The 20,121-nt window shown below is 44.8% G+C and overlaps 1 protein-coding gene across 14 annotated transcripts in view; it reads left to right on the plus strand.

The window, feature by feature from the left end:
- LOC112661656 (uncharacterized) overlaps positions 1-20,121 on the plus strand; it is a 68,122-nt gene that overhangs the window by 41,153 nt on the left and 6,848 nt on the right. Inside the window, exon 1 of one of the 14 annotated variants that reach the window (XM_025449744.3) lies at positions 541-696. The exons of 11 other annotated variants lie outside the window; for them this stretch is intronic. In XM_025449744.3, the coding sequence (XP_025305529.3) occupies positions 677-696 (20 nt within the window). In that variant the 5' untranslated portion in view covers positions 541-676. Of the gene's footprint in view, positions 1-540; positions 697-16,828; positions 16,989-18,682; positions 19,520-20,121 lie in introns of those variants that run through there. 2 more of the 14 variants (XM_035709447.2, XM_025449743.3) reach the window with 2 other exon arrangements.

Raw genomic sequence — 20,121 nt, forward strand, 5'->3', positions numbered from 1 at the left:
GGAGAAGCAGGCTCCCTTTGGGGAGCCCGATGCGGGACTCCATCCCAGGACCCCGGGATCATGCCCTGAGCCAAAGGCAGATGCTCAACCACTGAGCCACCCAAGTGTCTCTTTCTGGTTATCATTAATGATGCTGCTAATAAACATGGCTGTATAAGCATCTGACTCTAGTTTCACTTCTTTTGGATTTACTCAGAAGTAGAATTGCTAGAAATACAGTAATTCTATGTTCAATATTCAAAAAATTTTTTTAGAGAGAGCATGCGTGTGTGTGCATCCTCATGTGCAAGGTGGTAGGGGGCAGGGGCAGAGGGAGAGAGAGGGAGAATCTTAAGCAGGCTCTATGTTCAGCATGAGCCTAACACAGGGCTCAATCTCATGACCCAGAGATCATGACCTGAGCCAAAATTAAGAGTTGGATGCTTAACTGACGGAGCTACCCAGGTGCCCCACTATGTTTAGCTTTTTAAGGAACCACCCTACTGTTTCCATAGCAGCTATGCCATTCTACATTCCCACCAGCAAAACACAAGGGTTCTAATTGCTCCAAATCTTTGTGGGACAGTTTTTGCAGTTACAATAATTTCAGGTGGGAGCCTGGATTGCTAGTCACCCCACAGTGTGTGAAGTTCCCTCTCACAATGAGGAAGTGTCCCCCAGCCTGCATTACTTTGGAATGTCTTGCTGGTCATTTATGTAAGTGAAAAATTTGTTGAGGGTGATCTAATCCTAGATCTGAACTCCACTCTTTATTTTATTATTTTTATATACTTTTAATATGTAATGAACCCAATTGGGGGAACAACCATGCAAATTGAAACGACATTGTATTCTGTTTTGTGGGAAACGTTGCTAATGGCAACATTGCTCATGAGACTTGAGGTGCCAATGCAACACACCCATTTTAGTCTGCGGTTGTCATTGTCCTGTTCTCGGAGTTTTACATGGAAGGCAAGTACCTGAATTCCTACCGATGTCTTCTCTTGGGTTGGCCATGCTATGTATGGATTTCATGTCAGAATAGTAAAGTAGATGATTCAAATATTTGGTGTAAAGATGGTCCACTGCTATAGACAAAGGGTTGTTTTTCTTGTCTCTGTTGAAGAGGAAGTTGGAGGCTGCAGTGGACTGAATGTTTGAATCTTTCTTTCTTTCTTTCTTTCTTTCTTTCTTTCTTTCTTTCTTTCTTTTTTTCTTCTTTCTTCTTTCTTTCTTTCTTTTTTTTCTTTTTTTTGATTTTATTTATTTATTCATGAGAGACACAGAGAGAGAAGCAGAGACACAGGCAGAGGGGATCAATTCCAGGACCACAGATCTTGACCTGAGCCAAAGGCAGATGCTCAACCACTGAGTCACCCAGGTGCCCCTGTTTGTATCCTTCCAAAATTCATATGCTGAAACCTGACCCTAGTGTAATAACATTAGGATTTGGGCCTTCGGGATTAGGTGAATAGGTCACAAAGGTGAAGCTCTCATGAGTGCGATTAGTGCCCTTATGAAAGAGACAACAGAAAGCTCTGTCCCTCTTTCAGCCATATGATGTAATAACATAAAGACAGCTGTCTAGGGAGCAAACACTGACTTGGCTGGCACTTTTATCTCAGACTTCCAGCCTCCAGAACTGTGAAAAATAAGTTTCTGTTGTTTATAAGCCACCTAGTTTATGGTATTTTGTTATAGCAGCCTGAATGGGCTGAGATGGAGGCATACTCTGGCATCTTGATGTAAAAAGTTGAGCTGGGGTGGGGTGTGTAGGTGTGAGTGTGTGTGTTTAGTGTTTAATATGTTTTCTGATTGTGGCAACTGATTTAGTCTAACCCACTTCCACTCTTTTTAAGTTCAAACATTGCTAAAAGCACAGATTTTTGAGAACAACGTTACCTGGGAGAGGCATCGCTCTGGTTCAGGTACCGGGTAGGAGTCACTGATGCATATGAGGTTGAAGGCCTCATTTTTACCATTAGCTGGCTAACCAAGAATAATAGGTCTTCAATTCACTTTTAATTTTATGGCATCTACAGATAGATTTAGAAATAACATGTCACGAGTTCATCTATTTCATTTGGCAATACTGATTAATTCAACAAATATTGGTTGGCCTCTATTTTGTGTCAGGCCTTGTTTGAGGGATGAGGAATGTGGTGGAAAACTAACGAGTCCCTTTAAAGGTATTTAGGGGACTCTGAGTGGCTCTATTTATTGGTGTCCAACTCTTGGTTTTGGTTTGGGTTGTGGTCTCCGGGTCATGAGATGGGCCCTGCGTCCAGTTCTGTGCTCAATGTGGAGCCTGCTAGAGACTGTCTCTCCCTCTGTCCCTCCTCTAACCACTTGCAAGTGTGCACAGGTCCTCTATCTCTCTCTAAAAGAAAAAAAGAGGTGCTTGGGTGCTCAATTGGTTAAGCATCTTCCTTCAGCTCAGATCATGATCCTGGATTCCCAAGGTAGAGCCCTGAATCAGGCTCCTTGCTCAGCAGGGAATCTGCTTCTTCCTCTGCCCCTCACCCTGTTCACACACGCACTCTCTCTCTCTCCAATAAACAAAGTTTTAAAAAAAATAAAAGTTAGGGCAGCCCAGGTGGCTCAGCGATTTAGCACTGCCTTGGGCCCAGGGCATGATCATGAAGACCCAGGATTGAGTCCGACATCAGACTCCCTGCATGGAGCCTGCTTCTCCCTCTGCCTGTGTCTCTGCCTCTCTCTCTCTCTCTCTCTGTGTGTGTGTGTGTGTCTCTTATGAATAAATAAATAAAATCTTTTTAAAAAAATGAAATTTAGAAAAGGAAAACATTTTTTTTAAAAGATTTATTTACTTATTCATGAGAGACACAAAGAGAGAGGGAGAGAGAGAGAGAGAGAGAGAGAGAGAGAGAGGCAGAGACATAAGCACAGGGAGAAGTAGGCTTCCCCGCAGGGAGCCCGATGTGGGACTCAGTCCCGGATCCCAGGATCATACCCTGAGCCGAAGGCAGATGCTCAACCGCTGAGCCACCCAGGAGTCCTGGAAAAAATTTTTTGAGGTATTTAAACTGCATTCCTTTTTGATACAGCAATCTCCTAGGTACTTACCCTAAGGAAAATACGGGATAAAGAGGCAAAGACGGATAAACAAGGGTGCATTTTTTATCAGATAAGAGTAAAAACCAGAAAAAAAAAATCTAGCTGTTAAACAATAGAGGACTGATTCAGTGAATTTTATACATTTACATAATGGAGAACTAGACAACCATTTAAAATTAAACTTGTATTTATTAAAATGGGGGAATAAAACTGACATATATATATAGTAAAAAAGCTGATTATAGACTGTGTATTATTCTTTTTTTTTTAAATTTTTTTTATTATTATTTATGATAGTCACAGAGAGAAAGAGAGAGGCAGAGACACAGGCAGAGGGAGAAGCAGGCTCCATGCACCGGGAGCCCGATGTGGGATTCGATCATGGGTCTCCAGGATCGCGCCCTGGGCCAAAGGCAGGCGCTTAACCGCTGCACCACCCAAGGATCCCGACTGTGTATTATTCATTTAAAACTTTAATCTATTTATATACAGAGGCACCTGGGTGGCACGGTTGGTTAAACATCTGACTCTTGGTTTCAGCTGAGGTGGTGATCTCTGGGTTGTGAGATTGAGCCCCATGTGGGGCTCTGCACTCAACGCAGAGTCTGCTTGAGGATTCTCTCTCTCTCTCTCCCTCTCCCTCTGCCCTTCCCCACCACACTTGTGCTCTCTATCTTTTATTTTTTTATTTTTTAAAATTTTATTTATTCATTCATGAGAGACAGAGAGAGAGAGAGAGAGAGAGGCAGAGACACAGGCAGAGGGAGAAGCAGGCTCCACGCAGGGAGCCTGATGTGGGACTTGATCCCAGGTCTCCAGGATCAGGCCCTGGGCTGAAGATGGCGCTTAACCACTGAGCCACCCGGGCTGCCCTCTCTCTCTCTTTTAAATAAATAAATTAAAAAAAAATCTATTTACGTGCATATATTTTTGTTTGGAAAAAGTTTTGGAAAGATATGCATCAGCAATGAGGGAAGGGACAATTTAAATTTCATCAAGTTTCTATTTTCTGTTTCAGAAATTTTGGGGGGATGCCTGGGTGGCTCCATTGCTTAAGTGTCTGACTCTTGGTTTCAGCTCAGGTTGTGATCTCAGGGTCATGAGATGGAGATCTGCCTCTCTCTCTCTCTCTCTCTCTGTCTCTCATGAATAAATACATAAAATCTTAAAAAAAAATTTTGCTTTCCGCAAACATCTAAAATAAACAAAAGTAGTCTATACACTTGCTGTATGAGTTTGCTGGAGCTGCCATAAAAATGTACCACAGACCAGGCAGCTTGAGTCATAGACATTTATTTTCTCACAGTCCCAGATCTAGACTAGAAGGTCAAGGCCAAGGCATCAGCAAGATTGGTTTCTTCTGAGTCTTTTTTCCTTGGCTTGTAGATGAGGATCTTTTCCCTGTGTCCTCAAATGGTTTTCCTTGTGTGTGTGTGTGTGTGTGTGTGTGTGTCCTAATCTCCTCTTTCTACAAAGACACCAGTCAGATTGGATTAGGCCAACCCTAATGACCTCCTTTTAACTTAATCACCCCTATGAAGACCTTGTCTCAAAAGTACAGGGACATTCCGAGATACTGACTCCTCACTAACTGAGGGTTAGGAGTTCAACATACGAATTTTGCAGGGTGGGGGAAGAGTTGTGGGGGATGGGAGCACACTTTAGTCCATAAGACTTTCCTTCTCAATAGAATAAGGATGTTTCTAAGTCGTTTCCACACGAAGCAACTTCTGCCTTAAAAACATATTTGTAGCATGAAGATAAGATGATGCTAATAATTATTTTATAGCGTGCCAAAATTTATTTTATAAATTTTGATAGATTCCTGCTATGTCACTGGTGCTAGGAAGGAGACCCAAAGACACACCTACATTTGTGCCACGACCTGCAGGGTTTGAACCGAATCAGGCTTTGTTCATTTGAGGCCAGCCATCAGCTAATCCACGTTTACTGGATGCTCACAGGGTATGGCACATTTTACTAGGTATGGGGGTGAATTAAAAATAGAGGCTCACCTCATGCATTGAAGGAACTTCTAATTTCTGGAGTACATGGAACATTCCCTGTGAATGAAAACACACTAATAATGAAGAAGCATTTCATGTGGGGTTCAGAGGCCGGCAGCCTAACTTACTTTGTGGAGAGTGACATATTTTGTAATTAAGTGACCACAAAATAACAGGATAAGCCGGGACTTGCCCATAAGCCTCTTGACTCCCTGCTCAGTATTTTTCCCATCAGATCAGCTGCCACTGACCCCAATGAGTCTCACCAACTGCAGTACAGAATTGTGCACTGAATGCCTCAAGGAGTTTTAAGCCAAGAAAACAAAATCAGATCTTGGTATCAGGAAGAGCGTCTCCAGTGTATCTGGGGAGGTGGCGGGTGAGCCTCGCTGGTGTCGGGGTTGCCAGGAGCCCCCCCTCATATTCCATAGCATGTTTCATTGCAAATTGCTTCTTGATATGGTTAGAAGAGAGTTCTGGCTTTCTCTTGGGAACATTGAAAAGTCCATAGATGTTATTCCATACAACCCAGGACAGTTGAATGGGTTAAAGGCAAGTGAGAATGTGCATAGGTCTGAGTGAGTGTGTGTGCATTTGGGGAGTGAGTGGGCATGTGTGTGAGTATGTGAACAGTGTGAGAGAATGTGTGTCAGTGTATGTGATTGTGTGTGAGAGTCTACATGAATGTGTGTTTGGGAGGAGTATATGTATGTGTATGGGGGTGTGTTTGGGGAGTGAGTGTATGTGTATGTGAGGGGGTGCATTCGGGGAGTGAGTGTACATGTGTGAGAGTATGAATGTGTGAAAGAGTGTGTCAGTGTATGTGAGTGTGAGAGTGTAGCTGTGTGTGTGTGTGTGTGTGTGTGTGAGAGTGTGGCCGGAGTGGGGATATGTGTGGGAGCATGACCACAGGAGTATGTGAGGATGTGTGAGAGTGTAAGGAATGGTAGGTGAGAGCGAGTGTACATGTGCCACAGTGGCCCCAGAGGTCACCGGATTGATTTCCTGTTGCCGCTGTCACAAGATGTTTAGTGGCTTGAAACAATACAAATTATTATTATTATTTTCTATTTCTGGAGGTCAGAGGTTCAAAATGGCTCTCGTTGGGCTCATACACTGGTGACATCAGGGCTGTGTTCCTTCTGGAGACTCTAGGGGAAAATCTGTTCTTTCCCTTTTGTGGTTTCTAGAGACCTGCCCAAGTTCTTGGCTTGTGGCTCCTTCTCCTGTCTCCAAAGCCAGCAATGGCAGGTGGAGTCCCCACCTTACACACCCTGCCCCCCTCTTCTGTCACCCCCTCCACTTTTAAGAATCCTCATGATTACATTGGCTTATTCACCTTGGCTAATCCAGTATCCTGTATCCTCAGGTCAGCTGATCAGCAGTCTTAATTCTGAATGCAACCTCAGTTCCTCTTTTCCCTCAAATCTAACATAGTCATAGGTTCCAGGGAGTAGAAGGGGAATATTTTCCTACCACAGTCACCATCATAATCACCACACGAGTTTTCATAATGTCTCCAAATGTCAAGGTGCCCTGGGCGGGGAAGGGGTCAGCAGGAGGCCAGCTGGAGAAGCAGGTGTATGTCGCAACAGTGCTGCAGGCGATTCGGATTCAGCCCGGCTCCCACTGAGATCCCCTGGGTGAGGTGTTACCCTGAAGCCATCTTTGTCTTTCCTCAAATAGCAGTGATGGAAAGGACATTTGTGATGACTTGTCCAACCCTTTCATTTTTATTCATGAGGAAATGGAGAGCCAGGTTGGTGGAATTGACTTCTCCAAAGTGTCCAAGCTGGTGGGGGCAGAGAGAGATGGCTAGCAAGGTCTTCGGAGCTCCATCCACTGCCCTCCCTACCACTCTGCTCATCATTTTTCCCAGATTATTGCCCTGCATTTTCTAACCCAAAGAGATGTGGCTTTTTGACCTTCAGAAGGTGTTTAATTCTCTTGACTAACAGAGTATATCTGTCTCTGTGTGTGTGTGTCTTGAAAGCAATTACAATAATTGGATAAGATGCTTACATGGTTTTGCTGCATTTGCTGCCTGGGGCATATAATGAGACGAGGAGGTGAAAGCCTACATAAATGCGCTTGGTGTTCAATCCAGAGTGCCATGGTATCAAGAAGATGCAGATAAATTGGCAGAGGTTCAGAAGAGATCAGCTAAAATGATGAAAAGAGGGAAGATTGAAGCAGCTAAGCAAGGAATGCTTCACTAAGTAGTCAGTCGGCTGGAAGAAAGCAGGCTCCAGGACTTCTGTGAATATTTTCAAGCTACAACAAAGAGGGAACATAATTACTTTAGCATTTTGGCAGGTCTAAAAGGACGCTCTGTGTGTAGATTCAAAGAAAGAAAACAGCTTTGTGCCAACATTAAGGGCATCAAATCATTTTGCCTTAACCTGTGGTCGACCTCAGCTTGTAGACATTCTTTATTTCACTTTGGCTGATTGCTAGGGTGACCAGTTGCCCTGGTTTTCCTGAGACGAAGATTTTCCTAGGATGCTGGACTGTCAACACTAAAACCAGAATGGCCCTGGGTGCCACAAACAGGACAATTTGCTTCCCTACTGACCATACTGCATGTGAGAGTCATAATCTAGGCTAACCTGTCTACCTGCCTAAAGATGCTGGGATTCTAGAAGGTTACCAGAAGTCCTGTTTTCATGAGAACTCCACGTCTCCTTGGAGAAATGGGAAGGAGATCCCTGGGACTTGTGGTCGAGCCTCTGAATACCTACTTGGGCAATTCTGCTCAAATTAGGGAGGCAAAGCCTGACCACCTTGGCTATAGTCAAGGGCCATCTAGGTGTTTCAGGAAAGTAGGGAACATGGCTTGGGGTTGCCTAGGTTGTTCTGGGGTTCCTGCTCTGGTGCAGTGACCGCTGTGTCTGATGTCGTACCAGCTGCTGACCCTCGAATCACCTCTGGCCTAGTCAGAAAGACTGAGGCTACCTTTTGGGGCCCTGGAAATGTACAACCACCAAGAGAAGACAGCAGTGGTGAGAGCCTTGCAGAAGCTGGGAAGCACCAACACTGGTGGCAGGAAGATGGCTAGTCACTTTACAGTAGCCAAAACTGTAAGCACGAAGCCAGGCCATCAGGTAGTGGGGGAAGAAAATGAAAACAAGAACAAAAATGGCAAATAACAGAAAGGAAGGACATTTGGTGGAAACTTAGAAGCACAATGCTAAGACTATGTGAGCCTTGTTCAAGCCAAATGCAATCTCAATTTTTAACCAGAGTTGTTAGAGTCTAGAAGTCCTATTCTTCTAGATGCCCTGGTGCCCAGGAGTTGGAGGAGCCCCTAGAAGGATTAGGCAAAGGGGCATAAGCAGAGACAAGGATCAGGATTGAGACAATTGGTGAAATGTGACAAAAGAAAGAGGAAGATGGAGTAATTCGAGACAGTCTAGTCATGGGCCTCAGGACTGAGATGTGGGTCAGGCTATAGAATGTGTATTTGATTATCAATCTCACATGTGCTGAGTCAGTCCATATTCTTGGTTGCATGAAAGATGAATGATTGGTTGATTTAAGCAGAAAAGGAATTTACTGCAAGCAAAGGAGGTATCTATCTCATGGAAACTTCAAGACCTGAAGAACTAAGCTTGGCACCAGGAAGCAAGGAGGAAAATACCTACCACTACACCACACAGGGGAGAGCGTGGTCCCACAGCCCACCTGGAAGCATGGCTCCCATGGTGGAGCCAAGACTTCAATGCCTTCAATCACCACTCCTTTGGCATTTCTGCTGCTGCTGCCACCCCCACTTCAATCTTCCTGCCAGGGCAATACACACACAGAATTCGCTACCATTCCAGCTTCATGGAAGCACTTATTCCTAGTTTGAGGAATCAGCATTGCTGCTGTAACAATAGGATCTGTACAGGGCAGTCTGACTCCATGACACCATTCTAGATGTGGTTTCAAATGATTTTATTCAAATGCCTTATGCCTTCTTGGTGAAGAAAGGCATGAATAAAGAACTTAGGTAGCAGGTGGATATCTTGCTCTTAAAGCAGTGGTGAGATGTCTTCTTCCACCTGGGAACCATAGCAGCCCCCAGTTATTTCAAATAGGTGGAAAGAATTCATATGATTTTTTTGGGGGGAGAAGACCTTCTTGACAACCAGAAGTCATTAAAATTCTATGTGACTCCTTTCTTTGACTTTCTCTCTCTGAGCCCTCGTTGACCTAAGCTTCTTAACTTTTCAGGGGAAAGAAGGGTCTCATTACAAATCTTCACCTAATGGACTCCCCAGTTTGTGGACACTCCCATCTCCCCCAAAACACATACTAATCAATGCCCAAGGCAAGTTTCATGCTCATAGATGGTTGACCACTTTGACCTGCTTGCTGATTTATCTACTGTGCCTACTGAGTCTGTTGTGTTAGCTTTCAAACATTTTTATGCTGGTCGTACTATTACTGTAATTAATTTAATTAAATATTATGCGAATCATCTTTTTTTTTTAATTTTTATTTATTTATGATATCACAGAGAGAGAGAGAGAGAGAGAGAGAGAGGCAGAGACACAGGCAGAGGGAGAAGCAGGCTCCATGCACCGGGAGCCCGACATGGGATTCGATCCCGGGTCTCCAGGATCGCGCCCTGGGCCAAAGGCAGGCGCCAAACCGCTGCGCCACCCAGGGATCCCCGAATCATCTTTTTTAAAAAAAGATTTATTTATTTGAGAGAGAGAGAGAGAGAGAATGAGTGGGGAAAGGGGCAGAGGGAGAGAATCTCAAGAAGACTGCACACTGAGCACAGAGCCCAATGTGAGGCTCAATCCCTCAGTCGTGAGATCATGACCTGAGTCAAAACCAAGAGTCTGACGGCCAATTGACTGAGCTACCCAGGCCCCCAGTGAAACATCTTTTTTAGAACAAATTGAACATCGGCCCTGTGCCAGGCTCTGTTCCTCATACCTGGAATAAATTGGTCAACAAAGCAAGAAAGATTTATATTTAAAAAAATATTTTACTTACTTATTCATGATAGACACAGGAAGAGGCAGAGACACAGGCAGAGGGAGAAGCAGACACCCTGCGGGGAGCCCGATGTGGGACTCGATCCTAGGACCTTGGGATCATGACCTTAGCCAAAGACAGATGCTCAACGACTGAGCCACACAGGTGTCCCTAAAGATTTTTTTAAAAAGATTTTATTTATTTATTCATGAGTGACCGAGAGAGGTAGAGAGAGAGAAAGGCAGAGACATAGGCAGAGGGAGAAGCCGGCTCCACGCAAGGAGCCCAATGTGGGACTTGATCCTGGGACTCCAGGATCACGCCCTGGGCCAAAGGCAGATGCTAAACCACTGAGCTACCCAGGGATCCCCAAGATTTCTTTTTTTTATGTAACTTATGTTCTTTGCAAAAAGATATAATCTATCTCAGAGAGTTGTGTCTCTGAGAACTGAGTTGCATGCTGCCAGGAGACTCAACAATGTGAGTTGCTCAAAAGTTCTGCTTAATTTGGTGTGGTTGCAACAACTGTAAAGAGATATGAAAACACATTGCAAGGATCTGGAAGGATTCCACACTCAGAACACTTCACAAGTATCTTTAAATTCTTGTTCTATTTTAAAGAAGTCAAAACTAGAAATATATGGATGTGATTTATACAAGAAAAATAACGAAGCCATCCAATCAGCAAGTCCCTACCCAAGAAGGGCTTTGGGCATTCATCAAAAAATAGGTGAAGGAATGGACATTTACATATTTTAAGGTAAACTGAAGTGTTTAAGACAAGAATGTAGTTTTTCCTTTTTTAATATGGATCTTCACTGTAGATGGCCTTTTTTGATTAGCAACCAACATCTAGTCCCACCTGGGTTAGATTTCTTTTTAAAAAAGATTTTATTTATTTATTTATTTATTTATTTATTTATTTATTTGAGAGAGAGAGAGCTCACAGAAGCAGAGGGAGGGGCAAACAGACTTCCTGCTGAGCGGGGAGCTGGACATGGGGCTTGATCCCAGGACTCAGGACCATGACCTGAGCTGAAGGTAGATGCTTAATGGCCTGAGCTACCCACATGTCCTCCACCTGAGTTAGATTAAAGAGTTTCTACTCTGTTTTTCAAGGACTGGTGGAGTCAGGAACTACTTGAAGAGCTGCAGTCTTGAATCCAAAGTTCTGGGAAATCTGTATTTAAATAAAACTTCTAGGGACTGATTAAGAAACAGCCACTGAAGGCTATCTCTCTCTCTTTCTTTCTTTCTTTCTTTCTTTCTTTCTTTCTTTCTTTCTTTCTTTCTTTCTTTCTTTCTTCTTTTCTTTCTTCTTTCTTTCTTTCTTCTTTCTTTCTTCCTTTCTTTCTTCCTTCCTTCCTTTCTTTCTTTCTTCTTCCTTCCTTCCTTCCTTCCTTCCTTCCTTCCTTCCTTCCTTCCTTCCTTCCTTCCTTCCTTCCTTTCTTTCCTTTCTTTCTTTCTTTCTTTCTTTTTTTTCTTTCCTTTCTTTTCATGCATTTATCCATGAGAGACACACAGAGAGAGGCAGAGACTTAGAGGGAGAAGCAGGTTCCCTGCCGGGGAGCCTGATGCCCGACTTAGCCCCAGGACCCCGGATCACGACCTGAGCCGAAGGCAGATGCTCAACTGCTGAACCACTCAGGTGTCCTGAGAGCTATCTTTCTTTTTTTATTTTATTATTTTATTTTATTATAAATTTATTTTTTATTGGCGTTCAATTTGCCAACATATAGACTAACACCCAGTGCTCATCCCATCAAGTGCCCCCTCAGTGCCCGTCACTCAGTCACCCCCACCCCCGCCCACCTCCCCTTCCACCACCTAGTTCATTTCCCAGAGTTAGGAGTATCTCGTGTTCTGTCTCCCTCCCTGATATTTCCCACTAATTTTTTCTCCTTTCCCCTTTATTCCCTTTCACTTTTTTTTATATTCCCCAAATGAATGAGACCATATAATGTTTGTCCTTCTCCGACTGATTTATTTCACTCAGCATAATACCTTCCAGTTCCATCCATGTCGAAGCAAATGGTGGGTATTTGTCGTTTCTAATGGCTGAGGAATAGTCCATTGTATACATAAACCACATCTTCTTTATCCATTCATCTTTTGATGGACACCGAGGCTCCTTCCACAGTTGGGCTATTGTGGCCATTGCTGCTAGAAACATCGGGGTGCAGGTGTCCCGGCATTTCATTGCATCTGTATCTTTGGGGTAAATCCCCAGCAGTGCAATTGCTGGGTCGTAGGGCAGATCTATTTCTTTGAGGAACCTCCACACAGTTTTCCAGAGTGGCTGCACCAGTTTACATTCCCGCCAACAGTGCAAGAGGGTTCCCGTTTCTCCACATCCTCTCCAACATTTGTGGTTTCCTGCCTTGTTAATTTTCCCCATTCTCACTGGGGTGAGGTGGGATCTCATTGTGATTTTGATTTGTATTTCTCTGATGGCAAGTGATGCGGAGCATTTTCTCATGTGCTTGTTGGCCACGTCTATGTCTTCCTCTGTGAGATTTCTGTTCATGTCTTTTGCCCATTTCATGATTGGATTGTTTGTTTCTTGGGTGTTGAGTTTAATAAGTTCTTTATAGATCTTGACAACTAGCCCTTTGTCTGATACGTCATTTGCAAATATCTTCTCCCATTTTGTAGGTTGTCTTTTAGTTTTGTTGACTGTATCCTTTGCTATGCAAAAGCTTCTTCTCTTGATGAAGTCCCAATAATTCATTTTTGCTTTTGTTTCTCTTGCCTTTGTGGATGTATCTTGCAAGAAGTTACTGTGACCAAGTTCAAAAATCAGGGCAAAACCCATAGATCCTTCTTGGTCTAGACCTTCAACCTTGAAGATCAGGGCTCAGGACACCTTTTGATGGGAAAGCTCGTCTTGTCTTTCAAGGGCCTTTTAGGGGTCTTATTTTGAACTGTGTCAAAGCAGAGACCTGGTATGAAAAGAAATGAAGTCAGCGTGCAATTCTTGGTACCTAAATTAGGCATACCAAGGAGATTAATAAAAGACCCTTGACTTGAGCAGTTATAACCTTTTGACAGATTCAGTCAATGTCATGGGTTAGGTTATTAGACAGCATACAGTGTCATTAATAGCAAATCACATGCTACCGATCCTATAGGGCTGTGAGAGACTCAGGGTGACCAATGGGCTCCATTTGCCCAGGATTAAGGGGTTTCCTTGCATGTGGGGTTTTCAGCACTAAAATGGAGACAGTCTTGGGCCAGCCGGGAGAGTTGGCCGCTATAAAGAAGGATCTGGCAAGAACAGCTGGGGAAGGCTTTGCAGAGGAGGAAGATAGCTGAGTGGTGTTGGAGGCTAGATGAAGGCACGACAGCCCAGAGCTGGGAGGGGAGAGTGAGAACGCTAATGCAAATGCATGGACAGCATGGTGCTAGCCCTCTGTTCATTTAAATCCGGATATTTTAGACCTTGCGTGTGTTTGGCAATTACTTGGCATGTTGCTACAAGAAGTGTGATATGTGGCTACAAGAAGTGGCTCTGCAAGCTCAAGTGCTAACAGTTCCTAGGTGCACCTACCTCTGAGTTCAGGTTAATTAGCTCATGTTTGCAGAAGCTTCGAGTGCGTGCAGCACACCCTGAAAACTCAGATATTATTAGCCTGTTAGCACCACCTTAAAAAAAACACACATTTCTGCAGTTCCATCATCCCTTCTTTCTTCTCAATTCCTTTGAAATAGCTGAATGCCTGCAGGTTTCGTAGTGAGCCTCTCGCTGGGACAACAGAGGCAGGCCGCACTGCCCGATGCCTGTGTGAATGCGACTGCAAACCCTCCCGGGGGCCCAGGCAGCATGACTGGTCGGCGGGTGGGCCGATTTCTGAAGTAGGTTGTTGTCCTCCTGTTAGAAGGCTTTGCATTCCTCCTCCCTTCCTCTTCTCTGGTTGTTGGCCTGTTCACGGATCTCCTCTCTGTGTGTATCATCAACCTTGTGTGTACCATAGCTGTACCATCACAGACCATAAGCTAATCTATCAATAGATAGTACATATCTTTTCAGGAGAGTTAGACTAATGTGGCGAGTCCAGCTGAAAACGCTGAACCACCTCTCGACCCTGAGCCCAGGCCAGTGGCTACTGCCTCCTGGGTGTCCAGGCCAAAGGGCTCTGGTGAGGGCTGGACTCTCAAAAGCATGTACATGTGTGAGCAGGTGTATATGTGTATGGGTGTGTATGTGTGCATGGGGGGGAATGGTGTATGTTGTATGTGTGAGTGTGAATGTGTGTGTGAGAAGATTGCATCTGTATGTCCGTGTCTGTGTATGGTACATGCACATACAAGTATGCACAAAAAAAGGGGAGCTTTTTTTTTAAAAAAGATTTTATTTATTTATTCATGAGAGACTCAGAGAGAGGCAGAGACACAGGCAGAGGGAGAAGCAGGCTCCCCATGGGGAGTCTGATGCGGGACCCGATCCCAGGACTTGGGGATCACGACCTGAGCTGAAGGCAGATGCTCAACCTCTGAGCCACCCAGGCGCCCCTGCACACAGCCTTCTTGAGGGATCCCCAAGAGTTGATGATTATGCTCTGGTGTCGGCTGATTAAGAAGCTTGCCAGCTCCTGAATGTGGGTGCAGAGACATTTCCTTGCTCCTCATTTTGGCGAGAGGCTGAGTGACCGCTCACACGAGTGGTCCCACTCACTTCCAGATTTTCTTTGGGTAATTCCGTGCTTCGGCCAGCCCACCACATGGGGTGGCTGGGGTGAGGTGTCAGCCGAGCTGGTTGGCTTCAGATGTTTCACAAAGCCCAGAAGTCGAGGCTACTCCTACAGGATTGCTGTTATGAGGTCTTGACAAATCTATGCGGTGGTGGGATGCACACTGGCCACTTCCTACATGACAGTGGAGGAAGAAATGAAGTCTTACTAAACAGAGCAATGGTTTAAAAACCTGGAGAGACAGGCTGGGGAGTGGAGAAGCCAAGAATGTGGGCGTGCACTCACTGTAGGGAGCCCCAGAATCCAAATATCAGAGCCTCCTTGGGATCACAGACCCTTGGGCTTTGTCTCCTGTCAGGTTTAGGCAGGTGCAGCCAGGTCCTGGGCACGTGAGTGTTCTTTCCCAGCAACGGTGCCCACGTAAGTTACTGCACAACTGGCCCGTCATCCAGCGTGGCCTTAAGGACTGGAAGTGCTGCGAGGTACCTGGGTGGCTTAGTTGGTTAAGCATCTACTTTTGGCTCAGGTCATAATCCTGGGGTCCTGGGATCGAGGCCCACATTTGTCTGTCCGTCTGTCTGGGCTCCCTGCTCAGTGAGGAGTCTCCTTCTCCCTCTCCCTCTGCCCCTGCTCCTACACACTCTCTCTCAAATAAATAAATAAATACAATCTTTTTTTTTTTTTTTTTTTTAAAGAAGAAGTAAAGGAAGTGGTGTGTGAATAGGGGTTAGGAGCTGTTTAAAGGTGACATCATTCTCCTCTTTCATATTCCGTCTTTTAAATTGCCACATCAAAAACCTGCGTGACCCATGACCCATGTCTGCAGGATCATGCAGAGACGTTTGAAGTCACTTTTTCAGATGGGACACTGTGTGCCACCTCCTGACAGGACTTCAGAGAAGTTGGCCTCCGGCCACTGGCTTTCTTTTGGTGTAAAAACTGTAGGTTCTCTTGATCTGCAGTGAGACACCTTGGCACTGATAACCATCTGACTGTTCTTCCTTTCTTCTCTCTGCCTTTCATTCTTTTCTCTCTCTAGTGTTAACAGAGAACCTGCAAGTGATGAAAAAAAAAATCATGCTTCTAGCAGTCACCAAAGTTCATTCCATATTTTCCCGATGCATATTTTCCCAATGCTCATTTCAACAGTAGGAACTTCATTCTCATTTGGGTGTTCCTTACCATATTACTTACAATAGACGTCAGAGCTGCTCAAAAGAAGTTTCTGCAAGGATGGAAACATTCTGTAACTGCATTGTCCAATATACAGTAGCCACTACTTGGGGCCCTTGAGCACTTGAAATGTGGCTACTGTGTCAGAAGAACCATACTTAAAATTTTACATAATTTTTCATTCATTTTTTTTTTAAAGATCTTAATTATTTATTCCTGGGAGACACACAGAGAGAGGCAGAGGGAGAAGCAGGCTCCCTCTAGGGAGCCCAGTGCAGGACTCAATCCCAGAATCCAGGGATCACGACACTCAACCACTGAGCCACCCAGGCGCCCCAATATTTTACATAATTTTAATTAATTTAAATTTAACCAGCTGCAGGTGACTGCAGGCCACACTGTGGAACAGCATTGTGGTAGAGCAGATACGTACCTCCTAGGCTTTCCTCCTCCTCTGCACCTTTCCAATCCAACTTCGGCTGGTTTTCTTTTTTTCTTTTCTTTTTTTTTTTATCGTAAGTGATCCAGGCACGCTTCAGCACCCCTCTCCTAGGCTCCTTGACAGAGAGGGAAGTAAGCAAACACTCCTCTGGTTGCCTCGCAATTTCTGCAGCTCTCAGACTCCACACGGAGGGTGGGAGGGTGTGTTGGGCAAGGCTTACTGAAATGTCAGGAGCGTGGTAAGAAAATTTTAGTTCCTCGCCAAGCGTTTTGTTTGTTGATGCAACAGGTTTTTCTGTGGCTCACCCCGAAATGGGGTGCCTGCTGCAGTCTCAGGTGCATGATATTTCCGTTACAGCTTTAATGCCCGTTTGAACTAACAGAAGTTAGGTTTGCTTGAAGGTACTACACGATGATGAACCTTTAGGAGGAAGCCTGTGCAAATTGTGAAAATTGCAATTACGTAACCAGAGAAGAACGTGAAGAGTCCTGGGTTTGCAGGAAGGAAAGCAGAAAGAAAGCAGCTTGGGCTGGAGCTAAACCTTCAACGGAGGAAACACCGTATCTCCAGGACAGAATAATCTGACTGTGACCCGGCGTGATGCTGGCCAAGAGCCTGGATGAGGAAGATTGATGATTGGCAAAGGTGGATTTACTCAAAGAGGCTCCGGGGAGAAGAAGGGGACAAGGAATTTCCAGGGTGGAGAAAGTCAATTTCATACTTTTTAGCAAAAGTCAAAGGCAATTCATTATTGAGCCCTGAAAGGAGAAAGTGGATGGAAAGAGGATATAGCACACATGATGCTACGTACCCAGAAAAGGTCTGAGGCCCGAGGGCAGTTCATCCGTGTCAGGAGGACAAGATGGATGGGGCCTGCCCACGACTGCGTGTCACGCAGACAGCACGTAAGGGAACAGTGGCCAGGTCTGGGGAAGAGCCCTTGGTTAAAAAAGTAGAAAGTGTCCCCTTCATTTATTCAGCCATCCAGCTGTTTTCATCTGCTCAGGCTGCTGCAACGAGATCCCTAGCCTAGGTGGCTTACACAACAGCAATTCATTTTCCTCAGGGTTCTGGAGGTTGGGTGCTGGCCGATTTGGTTGCTAGTGATGGCACTCTTCTGGCCTATGGGTGGCTCCCTTCTTTCTGTGTCCTCACTTGGCAGGGTGTGGTGAGGGAAGGAGGGGAGAGGGAGGGAGCAGAGGGGAGGTAGAGGAGGCATGAGGAAGGGAGGGAGGAAGAAAGCTCTCTGTTCTCTCTTCTTATAAGGGAAGGTCAGAGGGCACCTGGGTGGCTCAGTGGGTTAAGTATTCACCTTTGTCTCAGGTCATGATCCTAGTGGGACTCGATCCTAGGGTCTTGAAATCGAGTGCTGCATCAGGGTTCTCGCTCAGCGGGGAGGCTGCTTCTCTTTCTGCCTCTCCCTCTGCCTGCCACTCCCCCTACTTGTGCTCTCTCTCTCTGTCAAATAAATAAAATCGTAAAAAAATTAAATAAGGGAAGACCAGAGCCCCCCTCATGACCTCATATGACCCTCATTACCTCCCAAAGGCTCCAACTCCTGATACCATCACATTGGAGGTTAGTGCTTGAACACATGAATTTGGAGGGGAAGACAAATAATAGATACATAACATTGGCCATTCAACAAATGTTTTTTGAGCACCTACTAAGTGCTGGATAAAACCCTGTCTCTGCCTCAAGGAACTCAATGCAAACAGTGACCACCCAAAGGTGTAAGTGTTCTAGTAGAGAAAGTGCTGGGAGAGCACAATGAGGGGCAGGCTCTCCCTGGGGGTGTATGGGTTAAGGTTATGAGACATCTGAGTGACAATTTTTCTTTTTTTTCCCCTTTTTGCCTTTCTTCTTCCCTCCTTCTCTCACCATCTCTTTCCTTCTGACCTCATTCACCCAATCAAAAACGTTTATTGAGTGTCTAGTAAGTCCTATTCTACTGCCCAAAGTTATGGCTCTCAATGAGTCAGACAAAAATACTTGACTTTTGGTGACTACATTCTGGAAGAATAAGATAATAAATAATAAGCAGGTAGGTAAACTATGACACAGTTTTAACAGATTATTATTTCTTTGCCTCAGGTTTATTTTTTAAAATTTTATTATTGAGATATAGCTAACCTATAATGTTCAGGTGCACAACATAGTAATTCAACAATTGTATACATTACAAGCATCTCTTGAAGGACTAGGGAGGCATAGTCAGGGTGACTCTCAGACAGCTGACAGTATGTGCCAGGTCAGGGGGGTGGTCCAGGCACAGTGTGTTCTGACACTTGTGCTTATATGTTGTGTCATAGTACTAGGAATGATGGCACGAGCTAGGATTGGTCAGCAGGAGATGACCTCAGAGAGGCAGGTTGAGCTTGGAAGATCGAGATATGCCATGCTAAGGACTTTGAACCTGATCCCAAAGGAAATGGGAAGTCTGAGAGCTAGAGCAGGGTTTTTTGTTTGCTTGGGTTTTTGTTTGTTTTTTTTGTTTTTTTAAAATATTTTATTTACTTATTCATGAGAGACATACAGAGAGAGGCAGAGACACAGGCAGAGGAAGAAGTAGGCTCCCCGCGGGGAGCCCGATGTGGGACTCGATCCTAGGACCCCAGGATCATGACCTGAGCCGAAGGAAGACACTCAACCATTGAGCCACCCAGGGGTCCTAGAGCAGGGTTTTAAACAAGAGACTATGCAGATCTATGTGTCGGAAGCTAGTGGGCATTGTGTTAGTCTTCTAGGGCTACCATAACAAAGTTCTATAGGCTGGGTGATTGGAACAACTGAAATGGATTTTCTTACAATCCTGGAGTCTGGAAGTCTGACATCAAGGTGTTGGCAGGTTCGGTCTCTTCGGAGGCCTCTCTTTTCAATTTGTAAATGGCCATCTTTCCCCTGTGTCTTCATACGGTCTTCCCTCTATTGGGATGCCTATGTCCAAATTTCCTCTTTTGTGAGGACACCAGTCCTATTGAATTAGAACCTACCCTAATGACCTCATTTTAACTTGTCACCTCCTTAAAGCCCTATCTCCAAATATGGGTACATTGTGAGGTACTGGAAATTAGGACTTCAAAATAATGAATTTGAGCAGGGGCTGGGATGGCAGGGGGCACAATTCAGGCCATAACAGGCATCCGAGCTGAAGGTAGCCTGGATAACAGAGACTGGTAAGTGGTGAACTAGTTTAAAGCTCTTTTGAACAAACCCACTGTGATGGTGAAGACCGGATTTGAGGGGAGGGGCACGTAGGGACAGGGAGAAGGTGATAGACTGGAGAGGCATTTGAGAGGAGGCTGCTGGCTAAAAGTAAAGCAGGGAATTTACTAGAAGGGAGAAGTTTGGAACCCTTAACTCAAAATTCCTACCTTGTGTCAATAAATGTTTGACACATAAATGGGTATGGATGGAAGCCCATGAGTTCAGGATGTAATAGGAACAGCGACCACAACGTGGTGAGATCCAGCCAAGTGCTACTGAGATAGAAGTCTGACACTTACGGTAATAATTTCTTATTCCAGATCTCCTCACTCTGCTAATACATTCTGCTTCTGTATGTGCCCACGCGCTTGAGCATACACCTCCATCAGCTCCAAACCAAGGGGCCAGTCATATTTCCTAATATTCCAAAGAAGAGATTGGTGACAGATCTGATTTTCAGGAACAGAGTTATCTAGAAAAATCACTGGAGGGATGTAGATGCAGTGAAAGTAATCCTTTGTTCCCTCTTAAACCTCATCATTCTTACATTGTATGTTCTTAGCATTACTGA

Source organism: Canis lupus, chromosome 31 (assembly GCF_003254725.2).
Source record: "Canis lupus dingo isolate Sandy chromosome 31, ASM325472v2, whole genome shotgun sequence".
NCBI classification, from domain to species: domain Eukaryota; kingdom Metazoa; phylum Chordata; class Mammalia; order Carnivora; family Canidae; genus Canis; species Canis lupus.